The 23,860-nt window shown below is 32.1% G+C and overlaps 2 protein-coding genes and 1 long non-coding RNA gene across 3 annotated transcripts in view; 2 read left to right on the top strand and 1 right to left on the bottom strand.

Annotated features, from left to right (window-relative positions):
• The window catches only part of LOC127738698 (eukaryotic initiation factor 4A-III), a 30,816-nt gene continuing 6,956 nt past the window's right edge, over nt 1-23,860 (top strand). Inside the window, exons 1-10 of the mRNA XM_052250037.1 lie at nt 1-145; nt 7,465-7,537; nt 8,637-8,766; nt 9,620-9,752; nt 18,359-18,439; nt 19,419-19,560; nt 20,594-20,732; nt 21,577-21,692; nt 22,314-22,421; nt 22,834-22,961. Of these exons, the coding sequence (XP_052105997.1) occupies nt 13-145; nt 7,465-7,537; nt 8,637-8,766; nt 9,620-9,752; nt 18,359-18,439; nt 19,419-19,560; nt 20,594-20,732; nt 21,577-21,692; nt 22,314-22,421; nt 22,834-22,961 (1,183 nt within the window). The 5' untranslated portion in view covers nt 1-12. The remainder of the gene's footprint in view (nt 146-7,464; nt 7,538-8,636; nt 8,767-9,619; nt 9,753-18,358; nt 18,440-19,418; nt 19,561-20,593; nt 20,733-21,576; nt 21,693-22,313; nt 22,422-22,833; nt 22,962-23,860) is intronic.
• The window catches only part of LOC127738723 (uncharacterized), a 42,995-nt gene continuing 22,570 nt past the window's right edge, over nt 3,436-23,860 (bottom strand). Inside the window, exon 2 of the long non-coding RNA XR_008000152.1 lies at nt 3,436-3,958. This is a non-coding gene — a long non-coding RNA (uncharacterized LOC127738723). The remainder of the gene's footprint in view (nt 3,959-23,860) is intronic.
• LOC127738708 (uncharacterized) lies at nt 12,346-14,233 on the top strand. The gene is made up of 2 exons (XM_052250054.1): nt 12,346-12,677; nt 13,248-14,233. The coding sequence occupies exons 1-2, from the start codon at nt 12,593-12,595 to the stop codon at nt 13,760-13,762; spliced, it is 600 nt and encodes a 199-aa protein (XP_052106014.1). The 5' UTR covers nt 12,346-12,592; the 3' UTR covers nt 13,763-14,233.

Raw genomic sequence — 23,860 nt, 5'->3', positions numbered from 1 at the left:
GAAATTTGCAAAATGGCAGGAAGACGCGTGATGACCGAGGATCTTAAAAATGTTGAATTTGAAACTAGTGAAGAGGTTGATGTTACACCAACGTTTGATAACATGGGCCTGAGAGAAGAACTACTTCGAGGAATATATGCTTACGGTATATACATGACTTTATTACAGTATACTATAAACGTAAAATTATGTATTTGTGTCGTTCAGTCATCTTGGGTTAATCGTTTCTTTGGCCCTTAAGTTCATGCATTTTGTTGACTATAGGTTCCAATAAACCAAAAACATAAGGTATATGAGACAAGTCTCAATTTTAGAGAGGATCACGTCAGTAATTATCTACTAATATGAGTCGTGCGTTGCCTGTGAGTTAGTCCAAATAAGACGTCAAACGGTCATTTTCGGCTACCGTTAGCATCAAATTGGTTAAAATTTTACAGTGTCAAAATATCCTAATTGTGATTCATCAGAGGTCTCAAATAATTATCGTTATTGGAAAAAAATTAACGTGATTTGTCAAAATCAGTCGATCTTTTTATCGTCTTAAGGTTCATCATAACAAATGGACAAAAATGGCTGTGTAGACCTCAAAAACTACTCTGAGTACAGACTAACCTGTGCAGTTTGGAAAGTTTTAAGTCCTGGTATCCACTAGATATATAAAAGTTAAATGCATTTTGTGTTTCAGAAAGATAAAATATTTTTTGGATTTTGATGGGCATTTTTTTTCATTCCTGCAAACCTTAAACAGTGTTCCAGCTTGAATCTTAGGGCAGAAGGGTGCTAGTTGTCTGAAAGGGCACTTTAGCGTTTTAACCCAGATTTTAAGGGCAATGTTGGACAGTGTATAAATTACCTTGAATATTGCTAGGCTCAGCTGGAGAACATTAGTTGTATTTAAACCATATTTAGAAATTAATGTGTTCTTGATGTTGGTTCCAGAAAGAATTTTTTTTATCAAATTATCATACCATGAAGCAAAGCATATCATTTTGATGTTATTCTAAACAAACTTGTACATTTGGTAAGGAAAATAATCATCAGAAATTTCAATATTTATAACTTATACCAAAATAAACAAGTAGTTTTGAAAGATGGAGTTATACATGCAAAATTGAATGTTTAATGTAATTAAATAATCTACATTTAAATTACTTGTTCAAACATATAGTATATATGTTATTGAGAGTTATTTATTATCATTTGAATTGTAACAAAAAAGTATTTTTAAGTGCACACCAAAGTGCTCCTCAGTAAGGAGTTTTATAAATATGACAGGTGAGACAGGAGATGATCATATTATATTGATGCAATAATATATTGCAGAAGGTATAAACAGTTACTTTTTTCTCCATCATTGTTAAAAATAAATTTGTTGAGTGCTCATATGTCAGGAGGATTATAAAATACAAGAAGTAAAACAGGAAGTGAATCTTGTTATGTTCAAAGTACAAATTTCTTTGATTCTTCTTTAAATTTCATACTCATGGTTATGAAACAAAACATTTTTTTTACCAATTAAGTCAAAACTATGTATGCCTTTAAAATTGTTTAAGATTTTATTTTTTATTTTATGCCTACTGAAATAAATTTTTTATGGTGTACATGCTGTAAATAAACATTACAAAATGGATAACATGTGGACATTTCATTCTGTATTAAATATCTAGTATTTGTTCAATTATCTTAAATCCACTAATTAGCAGTAAACAGTCATTAACAAAGGTGATAAAACTGCCAAAGCATTAGGTATTTAACTTAATCCCATTGTCAGTTAATTAGTGTTACACAATCAGGTAACAATTTTACCGGAAACGCCGGTAGGCATGAAATTTGGAAATTTTATTTTTTTGAAAAGGAAGAGGGGGGCATTCTTTTACTTTGGAGGGCAGAAGGGCGGGGGTAAGGGCACCAAGGGCGGGCCGCCCTTCTATTTAGGGCAGGCGGGAACACTGTTAAAGAAAGTGTACATTTTATCGTTATGCACCAAAAATTACAGTTAAGGTCATTTGGCCAATTTTTTTTACCGTTATTCGTCATGAAGGTACCCCCATTAAGACCCTCAAATAATTATGACATCTTGAAAGGATTTATATTTTTTTGCTTTGATGCCTTACAGTGACGTCATAAATCTAAAGACATTTTTTTTGGTTGGATTTTGAGAGAGAATTTTGCTCTCAACTTTGAGACCCAATTAAGCCATAAAATTTTCATTGAAGGCTAGAAATTTTTGCTCTCAACTTTGAGACCCAATTTAGCCATAAAATTTTCATTGAAGGCTAGAAATTTTTGCATATATACAAATTCTTACCTTTTATGTGTTTGATTGCACAAAATATTCTCAATAATTCCCTAAAGAAATGATAAAATAAGTTACAATTCCATCCAAGGCGGACGATTATCTACTGCTCTTTTAAAAACATTTATCTGATTTATTTTTAGGAGAGAATGAAATGAATGTTTGCACCAAACTCAGTAAAATTTGACAGACCCGAGTTTCCGGAATGTTTATTTTATATTTTGTAAATTTTACCGAGTTTGGTGCAAAAGTATATTTTATACTCCTAAAGTACAGCATCTAAAGGAGAAATCAGCTAAACATTTTAATAAAGCAGTAAATTCTCTCTCAAAGTCCAACTGAAAATATGAGTTCGGCGTTATATCTTATGACGTCGCTGTAAGGTGTCAAAGCAAAAAAATATAAAAGCCTTTCAAGATGTCATAATTTTTTGGACTACCTGTGAGTGTGAAAGAGTACTAAGTCCATAAATTCATAATACAATTTTTATTTTCATTGTATTGTTGTCATTATTCATTTTTGGTAATCAGATATACAAAGTTTTGGGAAATCGCATGACTTTCAACATTGCAGCATTTAAAAACAAGATTAGGAACAGGGTAATGCGCAAGAGCAGCTGATAGTAAAAAAAGTTTTCCCCATTTATGATTATGAAGCAGGTATTACCTGTGATAGAAGAAGTGTCTGTTAGCTAGCTATAGTCATGACTAGTAAAACAATTTTGACAACTCTTAAAGGACTGAACAAAATAAATGATTGAGTCAAGCATGTCGAGTACGGTCTTTCAGTCAATTTCAGACTTAATCACTGCAGTAAATTCAATACTGTTCAGATGATTTGCTTACAGTCAATGAAGATCTGTTCAGTAGTTGATATTTACCTGTACACAGCTTTTCTCATCACTTGGCGTCCGTTGTCGTTAGCTTTTTACAAAAATCTTCTCCTCTGAAACCACTGGGCCAAATTTAACCAAACTTGTCCACAATCATCATTAGGGTATCTAGTTTAAAAAATGTGTCCGATGACCACGCCAACCAACCAAGATGGTCGCCATGGCTAAAAATAGAACATAGGGGTAAAATGTAGATTTTGGCTTATATCTCTGAAACCAAAGCATTTAGAGTAAATCTGAAATAGGGTAAAACTGATTATCAGGTCAAGATCTATCTGCCCTGAAATTTTTAGACAAATCTGACAACCTGTTGTTGGGTTGCTGCCCCTGAATTGGTAATTTTAAGGAAATTTTGCAGTTTTTATACGACCGCAAAAAAATTTTGTGGTCGTATATTGGTATGACGTTGGCGTCGTCGTCGTCCGAATACATATTGGTTTTCGCACTCTAACTTTAGTTTAAGTGAATGGATCTTTTTGAAATTTGACCATAAGGTTAAATACCACAAAAAGAAGGTTGGGATTGATTTTGGGGGTTATGGTACCAACAGTTAAGGAATTAGGGGCCAAAAAGGGGCCAAAAATGAGCATTTTCTAGTTTCCAGACAATAACTGTGGAACGGTGTATGGATCTCTCTGAAATTATACTACAAGTTTCCATACCACAAAGGGATGGTTAGGATTTGCTTTGGGGGGTTATGGCTCAAACCGTTTAGGAATTAGGGGCAAAAAAGGGGGAAAAACAAGGTTGTCCTGGTTAATGGACAAATACTTTAGTACAAAACATAATTTAAAGCAGTGTAAGGGAGATAAATCAAATACATCATTGAAATTATCTCCCTTACACTGCTTTTAAATTATGTATAAAGTAATGGTTAATGAACAATAAAGATAATCTAAAACAGTGTAAGGGAGGTAATCCAAATACAACGTTTTGGTTACTTCCCTTACACTGCTTTTAAATTATGTTTAAAGAAATGCATATTTATAAAGGAAGACCAGTAAAAATATCTGCAAATGTTTTCATCTTTTTTTTTTTACAAAAAAATCCATATGAAAGATTTGACACTATATTTTTATTAATTCTATTATAAAATAGATTAAGTTAGCACTATGGTAAATTTAAATGGGTAATTATGGTTGCCAACTCCATTGGAAATTTGAATTGAGATTATGACCATATCTTGAGGGAAAGAATTTTTTTTGGGGAAAAAGGGGGGGGGGGGGGATAAAAAGAAATTGTGGGGGGCCAATTTTTTCTCATCCGAATCTAACAGTGTATTTAGATTTTTAATTTTGGGTCCAGTTTTCAAATTGGTCTACATTAATGTCCAAAGGGTCCAAAATTAAACTTTGTTTGATTTTAGCAAAAATTGAATATATGAGGTTCTTTGATATGCTGAATCTAAACATGTATTTAGATTTTTGATTTTTGGCCCAGTTTTCAAGTTGGTCCAAATTGGGGTCCAAAATTAAACTTTGTTTGATTTCAACAAAAATTGAATATATGGGGTTCTTTGATATGCTGAATCTAACCATGTATTTAGATTTTTTATTTGTGGACCCCGTTATCTAATTGGTTCATATTGAGGTCAAAAGGGTCCAAAATTAAACTTTGTTTGATTTCATCTAAAATTGAATTATTGGGGTTCTTTGATATTCCAAATCTAACCGTGTATTTAGGTTTTTAATTTTGGGTCCTGTTTTTTAAATTGGTCTACATTGAGGTCCAAAGAGTCCAAAATTAAACTTAGTTTGATTTTAACAAAAATTGAATTCTTGGGGTTTTTTGATTTGCTGAATCTAAACATGTGTTTAGATTTTTGATTATGGGCCCAGTTTTCAAGTTGGTCCAAGATAGGGTCCAGTAATTAAACTTTGTTTGATTTCAACAAAAATTGAATATATGGGGTTCTTTGATATGCTGAATCTAAACATGTATTTAGATTTTTGATTATGGGCCCAGTTTTCAAGTTGGTCCAAATTGGGGTCCAAAATTAAACTTTGTTTGAATTCAACAAAAATTGAATATATGAGGTTCTTTGATATGCTGAATCTAACCATGTATTTAGATTTTTTATTTGTAGGCCCCGCTATCAAATTGGTTCATATTGAGGTCAAAAGGGTCCAAAATTAAACTTTGTTTGATTTCATCAAAAATTGAATTATTGGGGTTCTTTGATATGCCAAATCTAACCATGTTTTTAGATTTTTAATTTGGGTCCTGTTTTTTAAATTGGTCTACATTAATGTCCAAAGGGTCCAAAATTAAACTTTGTTTGATTTTAGCAAAAATTGAATATATGAGGTTCTTTGATATGCTGAATCTAAACATGTATTTAGATTTTTGATTTTTGGCCCAGTTTTCAAGTTGGTCCAAATTGGGGTCCAAAATTAAACTTTGTTTGATTTCAACAAAAATTGAATTCTTGGGGTTCTTTGATATGCTGAATCTACACATGTGTTTAGATTTTTGATTATGGGCCCAGTTTTCAAGTTGGTCCAAGTTGGGGTCCAAAATTAAACTTTTTTTGATTTCAACAAAAATTGAATATATGGGGTTCTTTGATATGCTGAATCTAACCATGAATTTAGATTTTTTATTTGTGGGCCCCGCTATCAAATTGGTTCATATTGAGGTCAAAAGGGTCCAAAATTAAACTTTGTTTTATTTCATCAAAAATTGAATTATTGGGGTTCTTTGATATTCCAAATCTAACCGTGTATTTAGATTTTTAATTTTAAGTCCCGTTTTTTAAATTGGTCTACATTAAGGTCCAAAGGGTCCAAAATTAAACTTAGTTTGATTTTAGCAAAAATTGAATTCTTGGGGTTCTTTGATATGCTGAATCTAAACATGTGTTTAGATTTTTGATTATGGGCCCAGTTTTCAAGTTTGTCCAAGTTGGGGTCCAAAATTAAACTTTGTTTGATTTTAACAAAAATTGAATATATGGGGTTCTTTGATATGCTGAATCTAACCATGTATTTTGATTTTGGACATTGGACCATAATAGGTAAATTAAAAAAATTCAAGTTCTTAGACCACATTCTTTCTGTGTCAGAAACCTATGCTGTGTCAAATATTTAATAACAATCCAAATTCAGAGCTGTATCAAGCTTGAATGTTGTGTCCATACTTGCCCCAACTGTTCAGGGTTCGACCTCTACGGTCGTATCAAGCTGCGCCCCAGCGAAGCATTTTATTGGTTATTATCTTGAATATTATTATAGATAGAGATTACTGTAAACAGCAATAATGTTCAGCAAAGTAAGATCTACAAATAAGTTGTCTTGACCAAAATTGTCAGTCGACCCCTTTAGGAGTTATTGCCCTTAATAGTCAATTTTTAACAATTTTTTGTAATCTTTTACAAAAATCTTCTTCCCTGAAACTACTGAGACAAATTTAACCATACTTGGCCATAATCATTTAAGGGTATCTAGTTTAAAAATTTGTGCGATGACCCCGCCTTCCAACCATCATGGCCGACTTGGTAAAAAATAGAACATATTGGTAAAATGCAGTTTTTGGTTTATATCTCTGAAACTAAAGCATTTAGAGCAAATCTGACAGGTGGCAAAAATGTTCATCAGATTTAGATTTATCTGCCCTGAAATTTTCAGACGAATCCAACAACCCGTTGCTGCCCCTGATTTAGTAATTTTACAAAAATTTTGCAGTTTTTGTTATTATCTTAGATATCATTATAATATCTAACATGTGTTTAATATCTAATACTATTAATTATGATTTTAACCTTATTTTACATGATTTCCAAATACAGGTGAGCAACACAGGCTCTTGAGAGCCTCTAGTTTGGTATGCAAGTACCCTTTTCTTATAGTTTACCTCTAATTTATCATTACTTTTGTAGCTCATGTTCTAAATATGTTGTTGTAGTTTTAGAAGATAAGTTTGACTAAGTTGAAGTGAAATTTTTTTCAAAATATACATGTAGTATATAAAATTATTTCAGAATGTTTAAAATATTTTGTATGCATGTATCATATGTAACTTATCAATTTAGTTGTTTTAGCATAAAAGAGGAACCACACACACATTCACTAACAATGACTAATTAAACTTGTATCTACATAAATTCAGAACTTTCAGGAATTCAATGAATTCTAACCTTGGGTAAAATGATGAGGATCAATAGCTACATATATATGATTGTAACAGAAAGAAATTTTGTATATTTAGGACATGTAATGTACATTCCAGAGCAGAAATTCATATCAAAACTTTATTTTTCATGATATTATATTTGTAGGATTTGAGAAACCATCAGCTATTCAACAAAGAGCTGTCAAACCTATTGTTAAAGGAAGAGATGTTATTGCACAGTAAGTCAGACTAACTGAATTCTTTGGTATACACCCTATACTTAGATATAAGAAGATGTGGTATAAGTATCAATGAGACAACTCTCCATCCAAGTCACAATTTGTAAAAGTAAACCATTATAGGTCAAAGTACGGCCTTCAACACAGAGCCTTGGCTCACACTGAACAGCAAGCTATAAAGGGCCCCAAAAATGACTAGTGTAAAACCATTCAAACAGGAAAACCAACGGTCTAATCTATATAAAAAACAAGAAACGAGAAACACTTATGAACCACATCAACAAACGACAACCACTGAACATCAGGTTCCTGACTTAGGACAGGTGCAAACAGATGCAGTGGGTTTAAACATTTTAATAGGCGCCAACCTTCACCCTACCTGAAACAATAGTGTAACATCACAACATAGAAAGACACACTATAAAATATCAATTTAAATGGCTTAACTCAATCAAAAGACATATTAGTACCAGGAGCTTTCAGGGCAATTCTTCTATACATTTTGTAATTTACTTTACATTTTCAAAATTAAGAAATAAGTGAATTGGATCTTATCTTATTTTACTTCGTAAAAATAAAAAAATCTGTATGGTTATTAAATAAAATGTACTAATTATCAGATACTTCTTAAAAAATAAAATATCTGTATTGTTATTAAATAAAATGTATCTATTATCAGATAGATGTAAGATTTTTTTTAAGAACATGTTATGTTGGTTTAACTAAATTATTTGATTTGCTTAAATTTCAGTTTTTTTTAATACACATGTATATATGCATTCTGGATTCTCACTAACACAAGTCTAAGTGTCCACAAAAGAAAAGACTGGGCTCATCATTTTCTGAACTGATGACTACAAAGATGCATTGAAATTATTATCAGCTGAATCAATTAAATTTACTAACATTTAATTTCAAAAGTTTTAACCAAAAAGTGAATCTAAATATGACTCTTGTCATGTTGGTTTGTATTAAAAAGTCTTAAAGAATGAAAAAAAATGGATATGGTTTCTCTAAGAATTTCTGACTATCCTTGTCCAAAAAATGTTGAGTACATGGTGCATTCTACATTTATAAGATAAACATTTTTTTTTTCTAGAGCTCAGTCTGGAACAGGAAAGACAGCAACATTTTCCATATCCATTCTACAATGTCTGGACACACAAGTTAGAGAAACACAAGCATTAATATTATCTCCTACCAGAGAACTTGCTACACAAATACAGAAGGTAGCCTTGTCAGTTAAGTTTTAAATGATGAGTGTTAATATGATATTGGTATTTGATATTAAAATATATGCAAAATATATGTGTAATTGGTATTACACTTTTAGTTTTTATTGGGGAAATATTTTTCTTCAAGTTCAAAATATATGAGTGTTTCAAATTCATAGCATAATATATTTTTTGCATTAATGAATTTAATATGTCAGTTTTCATTATAGGCCAAGCAACAATTTTGATTGAATTCAATTTTGTATATTGACAGAAGGACATTTTTGCTTAAAAGTAATGTAATCTTACACTGTTGTTTTTCTTTTTTGCCATGGTGTTATCAGTTTCTTTTCTACTAATGAGTTTTGAATGTCTCTACGGTATTTTTCTCGTCTTATTTAAAACTGGTTATTCATGATCATGTCTTAATTCTTAGTCCCGTACCGTCGACCGTCGAAAGGGGACTTTAGGTTTGCACTCCGATCAAGTTCGAATTTTGTTCCGGTCTGATGATTTTGTGCAGAGTTATGGTCCTTGGACTTAAAAAATTCACTCAAATAATCAGTTTTCCGCACTTTTTTTCGTCATGCTTGAAGATATTGATTTGATAATTGGTATATAGTTTTATCATGACAAGTTACAGACCAAGTTTGAATTTTGTTTCGATTTGATGATTTTTTGCAGAGTTATGGTCATGACAAGTTATAGATCAAGTTAGCATTTTGTTCCAGTACAATTAATTTTTGACCGGTAGGGGACTATGTATTGCCATGCAATACTCTCAGATTGCTTGTTTTTCTAATGTAAGAAATTATTTGAAACTTGAAGAAGATACAATGTATGACTTGACACATCATGTTTATTTCAGGTTATTCTAGCTTTGGGGGATTACATGAATGTACAATGCCATTCCTGTATTGGAGGAACAAACATTGGCGAAGACATCAGAAAACTGGATTATGGTCAACATGTGGTATCAGGAACACCAGGCAGAGTATTTGGTAACATTTAACATTGATTTTTTATACTACGCTCCAAAGGAGAGGAGAATACTAATTTTCCTCTGTATATCTGTCTGTAACAAGTTTCGTGTTATTTTTCTCTGCAATTACAAGTCATATCTTTTGATACAGTATATGGCACCAAACATCTGGTTTTGCCCAGCATAAATCTTGACACATACTTTTCATTGAGCATGTTGCTTTTGAAAAAAAATTCTGATTACTAATTTAGTATACACATTACCTCTCTTCCATGATGGTTGAGTAATTTCAGCTGGTGACTTTTTAATCTTATATTTTCGATTTGAAAATATTGTAAATGAAAAAAAGTTACAATTGCGCATTTTGTTTAACTGTCTATGTGTCTGCTTCTCTGTGCTATCTATGAGTTTAAAGTTTTGGTATACAGTAGATAACACTGAAGTTGTGGTCATATTAATAAAACTTGAAACTTTGTACACAAATTCAACTTTAATTTTTTTTTTTAATGTTTGCTAAATAAGGAGTTTGCACCAAGATTTTGTGGATCGCTGAATCTGGAAATGTGATAGTGTGATTGGGGAATTGTGTATTATGGACACCAATTCTTCTTTTATTTGTTTGCGTTATTCCTTTAATCATGTTATTTTTATACGACCGCAAAAAAATTTTGTGGTCGTATATTGGTATGACGTTGGCGGCGTCGTCGTCGTCCGAAGACACATTGGTTTTCGCACTCTAACTTTAGTTTAAGTAAATGGATCTTTTTGAAATTTGACCATAAGGTTAAATACCACAAAAGAATGGTTGGGATTGATTTTGGGGGTTATGGTACCAACAGTTAAGGAATTAGGGGCCAAAAATAAGCATTTTCTAGTTTCCAGACAATAACTGTGGAACGGTGTATGGATCTCTCTGAAATTATACTACAAGTTTCCATACCACAAAGGGATGGTTAGGATTTGCTTTGGGGGGTTATGGCTCAAACAGTTTAGGAATTAGGGGGAAAAACAAGGTTGTCCTGGGTAATGGACAAATACTTTAGTACAAAACATAATTTAAAGCAGTGTAAGGGAGATAAATCAAATACATCATTGAAATTTTCTCCCGTACACTGCTTTTAAATTATGTATAAAGTAATGGTTAATGAACAATAAAGATAATTTAAAACAGTGTAAGGGAGGTAATACAAATACAACGTTTTGGTAACTTCCCTTACACTGCTTTTAAATTATGTTTAAAGAAATGCATATTTATAAAGGAAGACCAGTAAAAATATCTGCAAATGTTGCATCTTTTTTTTTACAAAAAAATCCATATGAAAGATTTGACACTATATTTTTAATTCTATTTTAAAATAGATTAAGTTAGCACTATGGTAAATTTAAATGGGTAATTATGGTTGCCAACTCCATTGGAAATTTGAATTGAGATTATGACCATATCTTGAGGGAAAGAATTTTTGGGGGGAAAAAGGGGGGGGGGGGGGGGGGGGTAAAAAGAAATTGTGGGGGGTCAATTTTTTCTCATTTCAGATTTCAGAAATTAAAAAAATTATTCTTCAAATATTATTTTTTTTTTCAAATTTCAAATATTGAAAAATTTCAAGAAGAAATCTTTAATTGCACAGTATGGCGCATTAGAGTTGTAAATCTTTGATCACATTTATTTATTTGTTATGCCGAATCCAACAGTGTATTTAGATTTTTAATTTTGGGTCCAGTTTTCAAATATATGGGGTTCCTTGATATGCTGAATCTAACCATGTATTTAGATTTTTTATTTGTGGACCCCGTTATCAAATTGGTTCATATTGAGGTCAAAAGGGTCCAAATTTAACTTTGTTTGATTTCATCTAAAATTGAATTCTTGGGGTTCTTTGATATGCTGAATCTAAACATATGTTTAGATTTTTGATTATGGGCCCAGTTTTCAAGTTGGTCCAAGATAGGGTCCAGTATTTAAACTTTGTTTGATTTCAACAAAAATTGAATATATGGGGTTCTTTGATATGCTGAATCTAAACATGTATTTAGATTTTTGATTATGGGCCCAGTTTTCAAGTTGGTCCAAATTGGGGTCCAAAATTAAACTTTGTTTGATTTCAACAAAAATTGAATATACGAGGTTCTTTGATATGCTGAATCTAACCATGTATTTAGATTTTTAAAGGCAGTGCTTTAATGCCTTTCTAGTTGCCGGGTTAATCCTTCCTTCCGCGATATCCAACTTATCTCCGTGGGGGGTCATTAGACACCAAGTAGATCCGGAAATGTTGAATTCTCTCCTCTTCTTATTGCGATATAAAATGTTTTTTGTTTCATTTCATTTACATTGGGAAATAGAGAAACGATCATTGTGTTTAGTTAGTTTTAAAAACTTTTGATATATTAGTATTTTGCATTATAAGCAGTCAACCGATTGACAAACTAGAATTATTTGAATTCCGTGTGGAAAGAGCTCGGGTTAATTTCGAGTGTTATCTGCAATCTAGATGTTTATAAATCATTTCAGTCGTTGATATAATAATTAAAGGTCGACTGAACATGAATTATATTATACAATTAAAAGCGCATTTCTGTTTATGCACGTGAACCCGTCTAACGTTATTTTCGCAGTTATATAAAGTAGCAAATTATCGTTCCTGAATATGTGGCGCCGTGGTAGCGGATCCTGTTCCTCTACTTCCGGTTTCTGCACTGTGCAACTATTTCAGTTATATTTTTAATTAACGATGATAAGTACTTGTTGTTGTGTACCTGGATGTCATTTAAGAGGAGGACATGCATTTCCAAATGACTTAAAAAGAAGGAAAAGTTGGATCAACGCCATGGCCCATACGCAGATTGGACGAGAACACGATGATATCGTGGAGTCCATCTCAATCAGCTGTTGTTTGCAAGGCACGTTTTACTGAAAAAGACTACGTGCAGGAAACTATTCATGGTAAAACTCTATTTTCTTTGTGAAATATATAGTTATATATGTAATCGCCATGCGAATAAACCAAAGTCTGTTTACAACCGCAATTATCGTTTTAGAATAAAAGGGGGTGGGTAATTCAAGACGTCATAATTTTTTGAATTACGATTCAATGTGATCTGTTTGAGATTTTTTGGTGATTGCTACAATTATAATGATTTCTTACAAGAGGTATATCATACTGAGAATTATTTTAGCAGTAATTATGCTAATGTAGTAATGACAGGAATGCATAAGCTATGCCTCATAGACTTTCTTGAAAAATATCAATGACAATGTTAACAGGAACAAAACAATGACATGCTCTCATCTATATTATAGTTATTTAGGTACAAACAATGTACGTTTGTTGCATAAGTCTCTCATTGTTTGTCCTTTGGATTTACATAACATACATTGAATCAGGCAAACATAGTTTTATCCAGATTGTAATGAATAAATCTAGTTAATATTTCGCCAGGTAGTACAAAGTATACATTGCTAATGGAAGTTCATTTAATTATAAAAAAACTAATGTTTTATAACCTTTTTCAGGGCGCAAACCCACCATACAGAGACTTAAGTCTACTGCAATTCCCAGCCTATTTTCCTGGACCAAGCAAGAGACTGAATCGTCCGCAAAAAGAAAAATCAGGGCAGTTTCCTGTGAAAACAAAAGAAATAAACTTGATGAATATTGTAGTAGAAATCTAGAGGAAAGTTTTGATTGTAAAGTTGGTTTTCCTGAAGGAGTCATTCATACTGCAGAAAGGATTTATGACTGTCCACCACCAACTGCCGAGCTAATGTTGAGCTTCACAGATGGAATTACGCAAACACCATCAATGCCTATGTTTTCAGCAGAGAATTTTGAAATGAAGATACGTGACACAGCCATGCATTTTTATACCGGTTTAGAGTTGTATACTAAATTTTTATTTGTTTTGACCACACTTGGACCAGCAGCACATTGTTTGAGATACATATATTTTCAAATTGATAGGGTGTCAGTTGAAAATCAGTTTTTTTATGACTTTGATGAAATTGAGGCATCATACAACCAACTTTGAACTGTCTAGATTCTAGATTGAATCTAGTTTTAAGAATATTGTGTATACATGGATTGTTTTTATGTCTAAACAGTGGTGTGAGGCTAACACTTGGCCATCTAGTGGTTTAGTCAGGTATTTTTCACCATCCAACTTCAAATTAAAGTTTCCTACGACTTGGATTATTATTGACAGCACAGAATATCCTGTGATAAAACCTAAAGCTCCTAGAGCTCAGGCAACCTTTTCATCAAATAAAAACAGAAACACTGAAAATTCTTGAATGTTCGACACCTGGTGGTTTAGTCAACTATGTCTCTATGTCACATAGAGCGAATTATTGGACTTGGCAAAACATACAAAATTCTAATAAATCCTATGAATGGAACTGAATCAAACTTTCATCTGAAATAACATTTAGTTGTTTTATGTTGTGTAATTTTAGAACTTGTATTGTGCCAAAGGATGCATAAATAAAAGTGACGCAATGAATTTTGTTCTGATATATATATATTTACAATTACATGCACATGTAAATTGTAATGCATATAAAAATAAGGAGATGTGGTATGATATTCAGTGAGTTTATCAAACTAAAGTGCATAAGAAATGGGTTTAAGCAGTTACAGGTGTTACTGTCACCGTACAATCTCCAACAATGAGAAAAACTCGTACCCTGTAAAAAATTTCAGAGATCTTACAACTAAGTTTTGTTGTCTCACCTTGACTTTGGTGAATTTTTTATATCTGTTGATGTAAATATAAAAAAGAAGATGTGGTATGATTGCCAATGAGACAACTCTCCACACATGCACAAGAGACCAAATGACACAGAAATTAACAGCTATAGGTCACAGTACGGCCTTCAACAATGAGCAAAGCCCATACCGCACAGTCAGCTATCAAAGGCCCAGAAATGACAATGTAAAAGAATTCAAACAAGAAAACTAACGGCCTATTTTATGTACATGTAAAACAAATGAACAAATATAACAAATATGCAACACATAAACAAACGACAACCACTGAATTACACTTTTATAGGCTCCTGACTTGGGACAGGCACATACATGTACATACAGAATGTGGCGGGCTTAAACATGTTAGCGGGATCCCAACCCTCCCCTAACCTGGGACAGTGGTGTAACAGTACAATATAAGAAAGAACTATAAAAATCAGTTGAAAGAGGCTAAACTCATCAGATGGATAAATACAAATACAAGTGGACGTGGTCGGGTAGTTGTACATCCAAACAACAAAAAGACACTAAGTACAAATCTGAGAGTACTCTCAGTTACTGACAGCTAGTTCAAAGCCACTAACAACTGATAAAAAAATCTTGCATCTAAGACTAAATTATCAATCCGTAAGCTCCCTTTAGAATTTTATAAATTTTAGATTTTACATTTCTGAGTTATGGGGTTTTATTCATTAAAAAAGGGGGGATTTTCCAGTTTTTGGACAACAACTCAAAAATGCTTTAAGCAGTTCACATGAAACTTTGGTGAATTATTTATAGCTATTGATGTAATCTCCCTATTGATTTTCATAAATTTCAAATATGACATTGAGAAGAAATTGAACTTTATTTGTTTATAGTCTGGCAACAGATTTATTAAGTATTGCACAACAGCAAGAAATCTTTAATTGAATATAAATTCAATTCATATAACCGATTTCAAGTTCATTGACTACATTTATTCAGAAACTATAATATGTCAAATATTTAATTACATTCCAAATTCAGACCTGTATCAAGCTTGAATATTGTGTCCATTTTTGCCCCAGCTGTTCAGGGTAGTACCTCTGCGGGTGTATCCAGCTGCGCTCAGCGAATCAGTTTATTTCTTAATTAAGAACTTTTTATACGACCGCAAAAAAAATTTTGTGGTCGTATATTGGTATGACGTTGGCGTCGTCGTCGTCCGGCGTCGTCGTCCGAAGACACATTAGTTTTCGCACTCTAACTTTAGTTTAAGTGAATGGATCTCAATGAAATTTTAAAATAAGGTTCAATACCACAAAAGGAAAGTGGGGATTGATTTTGGGGGTTATGGTACCAACAGTTAAGGAATTAGGGGCCAAAAATAAGCATTTATGTAACTTCCAGACATAACTTGTGTGTAAGTGTATGGATCTCTCTGACATTGTACCACAAGGTTCCATATCACAAAGGGAATGCTGGGATTGATTTTTGGGGGTAATTGCCTCCAAATTTTAGGAAAAAGGGGCCAAAAAGGGGCAAAAAAGGGGCAAAAAACAAGCATTTTTCTAGTTTCATGGCAATAACTTGTGTGTAAGTGTATGGATCTTTATGAAATTGTACTACAAGGTTCCATATCATAAAGGGAAAGCTGGAATTGAGTTTGGGGGTAATTGCCCAAAAAGTTTAGGAATAAGGGGCCAAAAATAAGCATTTTTCTAGTTTCCAGACAATAACATGTGTTCAAGTGTATGGATCTCTCTGAAATTGTACTGCAAGGTACCATACCACAAAGGGAAGGCTGGGATTGAGTTTTGGGGTGATGAATCATAAGGGGGTTCAAAAAATTTGGGGGGGGGGGATTCTTTTTCCTTTTTTTTCTTTAAAATTTTCCATTTTAAATTTGTTATTTCTGATTTATATATAAAAGCAAATAATAATGATATGGTTTGAATAGGTAAATTAAATTTTTTTAAGTATCTTAGACCACTTTCATTCTGTATCAGAAACCTATTCTGTGTCAAATATTTAATTACAATCCAAATTCAGTGCTGAATCAAGCTTGAATGTTGTGTTCATACTTGCCCCAACTGTTCAGGGTTCGACCTCTGCGGTCGTATCAAGCTGCACCCCAGCGGAGCATTTTATTTCATTCATAAATTACTTTATGCTTGGAAATATAATTTTGCTTGGAGTTGACATGTTGCAATGTACATTTACTCTACATAGTTCTATGGTACCAAATCAAAAGTTTATATAAAGAAAGAAGTCAAAGGTTTCCCATCATAGTTTAGTTACATACATTTTTTTTGTACCTGAGGTCGTTGAATATAGATCATTATATAAATAAGGAGATGTGTTATGATTGCCAATGAAAAAACTAAGGATTTTCTTATCCAAGGAATAGATTACCTTAGCCATATTTGGCACAACTTTTTGGAATTTTGGGTCCTCAATGCTCTTCAACTTTGTACTTGTTTGGCTTTATTACTATTTTGATCTGAACGTCACTGATGAGTCTTATGTAGACGAAACACACGTCTGGCGTATTAAATTATAATCCTGGTACCTTTGATAACTAATTTGACTATAAACATAGATAAAAAAGGTACAAACTGGACATAATGCACTAGTTCATAAACAAGTGAGAACAATCGCCTTCATATAGTGCTCAGAATATGACATTCATAAAACTTATTCAATATCATTAGAGAACTCTAAATCTTAAATACTGAAAGCCACCTCTGATAAGTACACTGTACTATGCAAGATAATGATATAACTGGACTTAAAATACACACAACCTGTAATTAACTGCCTTTACAGCGCTTTCGTGCTTTGATTTATTTGTAGGCCCCGCTATCAAATTGGTTCATATTGAGGTCAAAAGGGTCCAAAATTAAACTTTGTTTGATTTCATCAAAAATTGAATTATTGGGGTTCTTTGATATGCCAAATCTAACCGTGTTTTTAGATTTTTAATTTGGGTCCCGTTTTTTAAATTGGTCTTCATTGAGGTCCAAAGGGTCCAAAATTAAACTTAGTTTGATTTTAACAAAAATTGAATTCTTGGGGTTCTTTGATATGCTGAATCTAAACATGTGTTTAGATTTTTGATTATGGGCCCAGTTTTCAAGTTGGACTAAGTTGGGGTCCAAAATTAAACTTTTTTTTATTTCAACAAAAATTGAATATATGGGGTACTTTGATATGCTGAATCTAACCATGAATTTAGATTTTTTATTTGTGGGCCCCGCTATCAAATTGTTTCATATTGAGGTCAAAAGGGTCCAAAATTAAACTTTGTTTGATTTCATCAAAAATTGAATTATTGGGGTTCTTTGATATTCCAAATCTAACCGTGTATTTAGATTTTTAATTTTAAGTCCCATTTTTTAAATTGGTCTACATTAAGGTCCAAAGGGTCCAAAATTAAACTTAGTTTGATTTTAGCAAAAATTGAATTCTTGGGGTTATTTGATATGCTGAATCTAAACATGTGTTTAGATTTTTGATTATGGGCCCAGTTTTCAAGTTTGTCCAAGTTGGGGTCCAAAATTAAACTTTGTTTGATTTTAACAAAAATTGAATATATGGGGTTCTTTGTAAGCTGAATCTAACCATGTATTTTGATTTTGGACATTGGACCATAATAGGTAAATTAAAAAAATTCAAGTTCTTAGACCACATTCTTTCTGTGTCAGAAACCTATGCTGTGTCAAATATTTAATAACAATCCAAATTCAGAGCTGTATCAAGCTTGAATGTTGTGTCCATACTTGCCCCAACTGTTCAGGGTTCGACCTCTGCGGTCGTATCAAGCTGCGCCCCAACGAAGCATTTTATTTGTAAATGAAAAAGTCTTCACATTTCATCCTGTGAGATAGTTTCAACATTTTACTTTTCACTACAGATATGATAAAAAGAAGAAATTTGAGAACAAGATCTATAAAGATGCTGGTGCTTGATGAAGCAGATGAGATGTTGAATAAAGGTAATAACAGATAATTAAGAGGCATTTTAAACATATTTCAGTTATAGACCCCTTTTGACACATATAAAACTTTTAGATATATAAAGAATGGGGTTTGGTATAGAGATAACTTATTCTAATAAATGGGAGTAAAAGAAGGTGTGTTGTTAAATTTGATGAAACAGCAACTCAGCAATGATAAAACCTTAAAAAGTCATCTAGAGGTGTGTCTTCTATGAACCATATGTAAAATTAATTATCTTACAGAGTCCAGACAAGTTGTCAATGATTTCATAAAATATTCCAAAAGATTAACCGTCAATAACATATGAGTTTTTTATGCCCCCGCCGTAGAGTAGGGGGCATTAAGTTTTACCCTTGTCCGTACTTACGTACGTCCCAAAGTTGGTTTCCGTTCTCAAACTTTAGTTTGCCTCAGCCAAATATTATGAAACTAATACAAAATGCTTATTACCACAAAACACAGATCAAGTTTGAATTTTTTTTTTTTTTAGATTATATTCAGACTTTTTCTCAAGTAAAGATATTAATGCAAATTTTCCTGTAAGTTTTAAGTATGATTTGGTATTTCATTGTAAGGAACATACAGTAAAGTTATATGAATGGAGGGAAAGTTTAAAGTGATACATTAGTAATCTATCAAGTCCCCAACATAAGCAATTGATTATGATTTGGGGTTATGTGTTTGATAATATTGATTAAGGTGAAACATTTATTATCACATGGTTGATGAAATAAATCTGCACAATTTAGACAGTTAGGTGGCTAGAAATTTCAAAAAGCACCCCTTGAATTAATTTTTTTTTCTATTGCAGCTTGATTCTCAAATTTAAGGCAATAGGCTATAAAATATCTGTTTTTGTCTTGTCTGCTTTTTTTACAAAGAGCAAGACATATCACTTTGTAAACAGTTTATTTGTACACTAGTATCACTTTCCATTGCTTATAATTGTATCATTATGTATATTTTCTTTTTCAGGCTTCAAAGAACAGATCTATGATGTATACAGATATTTGCCACCTGCCACACAAGTACTACTGATCTCAGCCACATTGCCACATGAGATTTTAGAAATGACCAGTAAATTTATGACAGAACCCATCCGTATCTTAGTCAAACGGTAAAAACTTGTTAGATATTTTTATCAACAAATGGGATTGATAAATGCGTAAAAGTTTTATCTATATTTTGTTTTATTATTATACCCCCGCTTTAAAAATGGGGGATATACTATTTTACCTCTGTCTGTCCATCCGTCAGTCCGTCCATCAGTCCGTCTGTCCATCCCATGATATACTTTTCGTCGCATCTTTCTCAGGAACTACATCATAAGGATTTCGGAAATTTGGTTTCAGGGTTTATATAAGTCAGCTATACCGTGTGATGCGTTTTCAGATTCATCACTCAACAACTTCCTGTTTACCGAACACTTGTATCATTTTACACATGATAGCCAAGTTGAAAAATTTACGTCACATTTTTCTCAAGAACTACAATACAAGAATTTCTGAAATTTGGTTTCAGGGTTTATATAAGTCAGCTACACCGTGTGATGCATTTTAGTTTCATGACTCAATAACTTCCTGTTTACCGAAATATTTGGGCGGGGATATCATCAGTGAGCAGTAGCTCACACTTTCACTTGTTTGTAAAGCATTGGAGATCCCTGTTTGTTTCAATTTCCTGTTTATTAGATTTTATTTAATTTCAGCATTAATGTCACATACATTCATAGCTTTCATGAAAGACATACATGTACATACCATACATATCTTACATCAATTATTATAGCATCAAAACTTGTTGAAAATAATCTTATACCCTTTGCCATCACATGAAAATATAATTTGTCTATTTTGCTGTATGTATGTTGAAAAATGTGTTCATTTTTATGAAGGGTATGGTTTAAATGTAAATGGGAAGAAGTGGAGAGTTTCAGATGAATGAATATTTTTAAGAATATGATACTTCTCCAAATTCACTTGCAATTTGAATATATTATAAAATATTTATAATATTACCTTCAAATATATGTGTAGCTAAATAAAAAAAAAAACTAATGAACTTTTGCTTAGCTTTGAATTAAAAAAAATCATATTATGGTAGTTTAACCTAAATTATCCACTGCAAGTTTACATCTGTTTTATTTCCAGTGATGAGTTGACTTTAGAAGGAATCAAACAGTTCTTTGTCGCAGTAGAGAGAGAAGAATGGAAGTTCGACACATTATGTGATTTGTACGATACATTAACCATCACACAAGCAGTCATATTCTGTAACACAAGGAGAAAAGTAAGTCTAGTATGTAGAACAGTAGAAAAATCAATGTTGGTGTGGTATTTTCAAGGAGAAAGGAACTGGTTTTTTTTCGAACACTAATCATTAGACAAGTTGTCATATGCGAACAATAATTTAAAAAGTACAGAGCTAGAGTGGAATACTGCATGTTTAGATCACACCTTATTTTTATAACCTCAGAACCACTCTTTCAAAAATTGCTGTATTTGGCTATAACAAGTCAATACATTTGGTGTGTAAACTTAACAAGTTGTCCAATTCTGTATTATTATTCTCTCAATGTTGGTTGACAATGTGCTGTATATACTTAGACTAGACAAAACTTATTACTCATTTATTAAGCCATGCAATTTTGCTTCTTAAATGACAATATTATTAGCTTGAATTCTGGAAAAATTCTAAAATTTTGCCATTTTAATCAATTTGGGTTCTCTGAAATTTCTGAAAATCCTTTGAAACCTCTAGAGATTTTTAAGGTTAAGCATTAATTTTGTTTTTCAAATCAGAGTTATTTCTCTTTCCTTTCATAACATAAAATTTTATGTGTTAAAATATTTTTTCAGTTAACAAGACAAAATAAACTCTCAAGTATTTTAAGTGTTTACAAAGTTATGTGTTGTTATGCTCGTACATAAAATGAAACAACTGAAACCTTATTACTGTCGAAATATATTCTAACAAAATAATTTTCGTTTTTAAGGAAAATTCAAATTTTTTATTTTGAATATATATACCATTGAAAATACATTTTCTTAAATTAACAGGGAAGTAAGAAAAAATATCTTTTTCATAGCAAAAAAAAGAAAATTGATACCACTATTGATGGATATTATTACAGGTGGATTGGTTAACAGAGAAGATGAGGGAAGCTAATTTCACTGTCTCCTCTATGCATGGTGATATGGTACAAAAAGAGAGAGAAGCAATCATGAAAGAATTTAGATCTGGGGCAAGGTAAATAGTGAATTTATTTTTATGCCCCCTCTATGCTATGGGGGCATTAAGTGTTATCTTTGACCGTCCGTCTTTCCATCCGTCCAATTTTCTTTTCCACATTCTAAATTAAGTTTGCCTTATCTAAATTTTATGAAACTCGTGCACAATGCTAAGAACCAAAACTAGCAGACAGAGCTTGAATTTGGGTAGTAACTTTCCGTTTTAGAGTTATGCCCCTTTATAACTTGGAAAATTGCAAAGCTTGAGCGGGGGCATTTGTGTCCTCAGACACATTCTTCTTTTATTTAAAGAAAAACTCTACAGAAAGACTTTCAGGTTTAATTTCTCGCTCATTATTTGCTTTTTGATGTGAATGACAGTCCAGGGTCTTCAGTATTCTGTGAATATTAGAGTTTATATTTTAGTGGTTTCATGCTTTTTCATATAGAATATAAATCCTATGCACATTTAGATATACAGAACTTTCTATGCATTTTATTATCAATGAAAGGGAATTCACTCTATCATACCTTCAATTAACGATAATCAATATGTGAATATATTCATATCTAAGATTGAGAGGCTTTACCATTGCAAATTTTTTATGTTGGTAAATATATAGGAATTGTTATTTTTCAGTCGGGTATTAATAACAACAGATGTATGGGCCAGAGGTATAGACGTACAGCAAGTTTCCCTTGTCATAAATTATGATTTACCAAACAACAGAGAATTGTATATACACAGGTAAATATTTCCTTAGAAATTAAGGCTATATGAAATGTAGATTTATAGAACTTTCATCTTGAAAAGTAATATTTGTGTCTTATAACTGATGCAATTTCCATACATCAGGTATGCATACTTTCACAAAGCTGAAAAATTTATAAATTTGCTCATGTTGGGCAAACAATTTCAGGAAATTTCAGCACATAGTTTCAAATGTTAATGAATTTTCATATTTTTATCTTAAGATTATTAAATAAGATTAAGTGTGATGTCTTCAAAATTTTCAGATATAATGTATACACAATATAACATTGTACATAAAATTAAAAGGATAGATTTTAAGAGTTTAGGATAACATTTTACATGTGTATGTGTATAACCTATATAACTATTAAATATATACATGTGAATTTTAAAACTATTATTTTAGAATTGGTCGATCAGGAAGATTTGGTAGGAAGGGTGTAGCCATCAACTTTGTAAAGAATGATGATATCAGGATATTAAGAGATATTGAACAGTACTACGCTACACAGATTGATGAAATGCCTATGAATGGTAAGTTCTTTTGCTTTTTATTAATGTTGAAAACAATGGTGTCCTTAACACACACAGTAACGCACATACACACACCTATGGCAGGAAATTGGAGGGAATTATCAATAGTTGCACTTCTTCATAGTTATAAAACAGCAAAAGCTTGTTTCATGGTCATTCTATTGTCCTGTTTTGTGACTTTATGTAGATCTGAACTCAAAGATGGCTGTCCCAAAGTTGAAAATAATATAATAAGGTACTTGACAGATATAGATCTGGCTTCCTAATTATTTTAGGTTGTAAATATTGGCTACTAGGTACAAAATCACATACTTTAAAATTTACTCTTGGCCATACATTGTACTTCTGTGGATTCATTATTATTGTGGGATGCCAATTTTAGTTGATTTCATGGGAAAGGGTGAACAACAAATTTAAATGTCCAAAGAAGAAGGAATTCTCTATTGGAATGAATGCAGCTTTTTGTAAAGCCATGAAATCAAATATCCATGAAAATAAGATTTTTACTCAATCCACAAAAATTGGTAGAGTGGGTGGCGCATATTCGCCTTGGACACATTTTTGCCGTTTTGCTATTTTTTCTGTAAAATTTGTGTGCCTTTACCCAATACTTGCCTAAATAGATGGTAAAGGCTGTTTGTAATGTTACAACTGTTGATATTCCTCTTTACCCCATTTCCAAGGTTATTCGCACATATTGAGAAATACGCAGGTGTTTTTAAATGATTTTGGCAATTATGTAAGATTTATATGGCAATCATGTGCAGTCTTAAAGTAAATATTTGTGAGAAAAATCGTATAGAAATGATCTCTCAAGCTAATTCATGTAATTGCAAACATTCGTTTTTATAATATACCAGGATAATGAGGATGGTCATATAATACATTGCGGCGAAAAT

Source organism: Mytilus californianus, unplaced genomic scaffold (assembly GCF_021869535.1).
Source record: "Mytilus californianus isolate M0D057914Y unplaced genomic scaffold, xbMytCali1.0.p SCAF_4, whole genome shotgun sequence".
NCBI classification, from domain to species: domain Eukaryota; kingdom Metazoa; phylum Mollusca; class Bivalvia; order Mytilida; family Mytilidae; genus Mytilus; species Mytilus californianus.
Note: the sequence above shows the minus strand (reverse complement) of the source record. Positions and strands in the feature narration are given on the sequence as shown.

Bases quoted from the DNA above. Each gene is read 5' to 3' on its own strand.
- LOC127738708 (XM_052250054.1), top strand. From the start codon at position 12,593: ATGATATCGTGGAGTCCATCTCAATCAGCTGTTGTTTGCAAGGCACGT. The intron at 12,678-13,247 runs GTAAAACTCTAT...AACCTTTTTCAG, and splicing joins CGTGCAGGAAACTATTCATG to GGCGCAAACCCACCATACAG.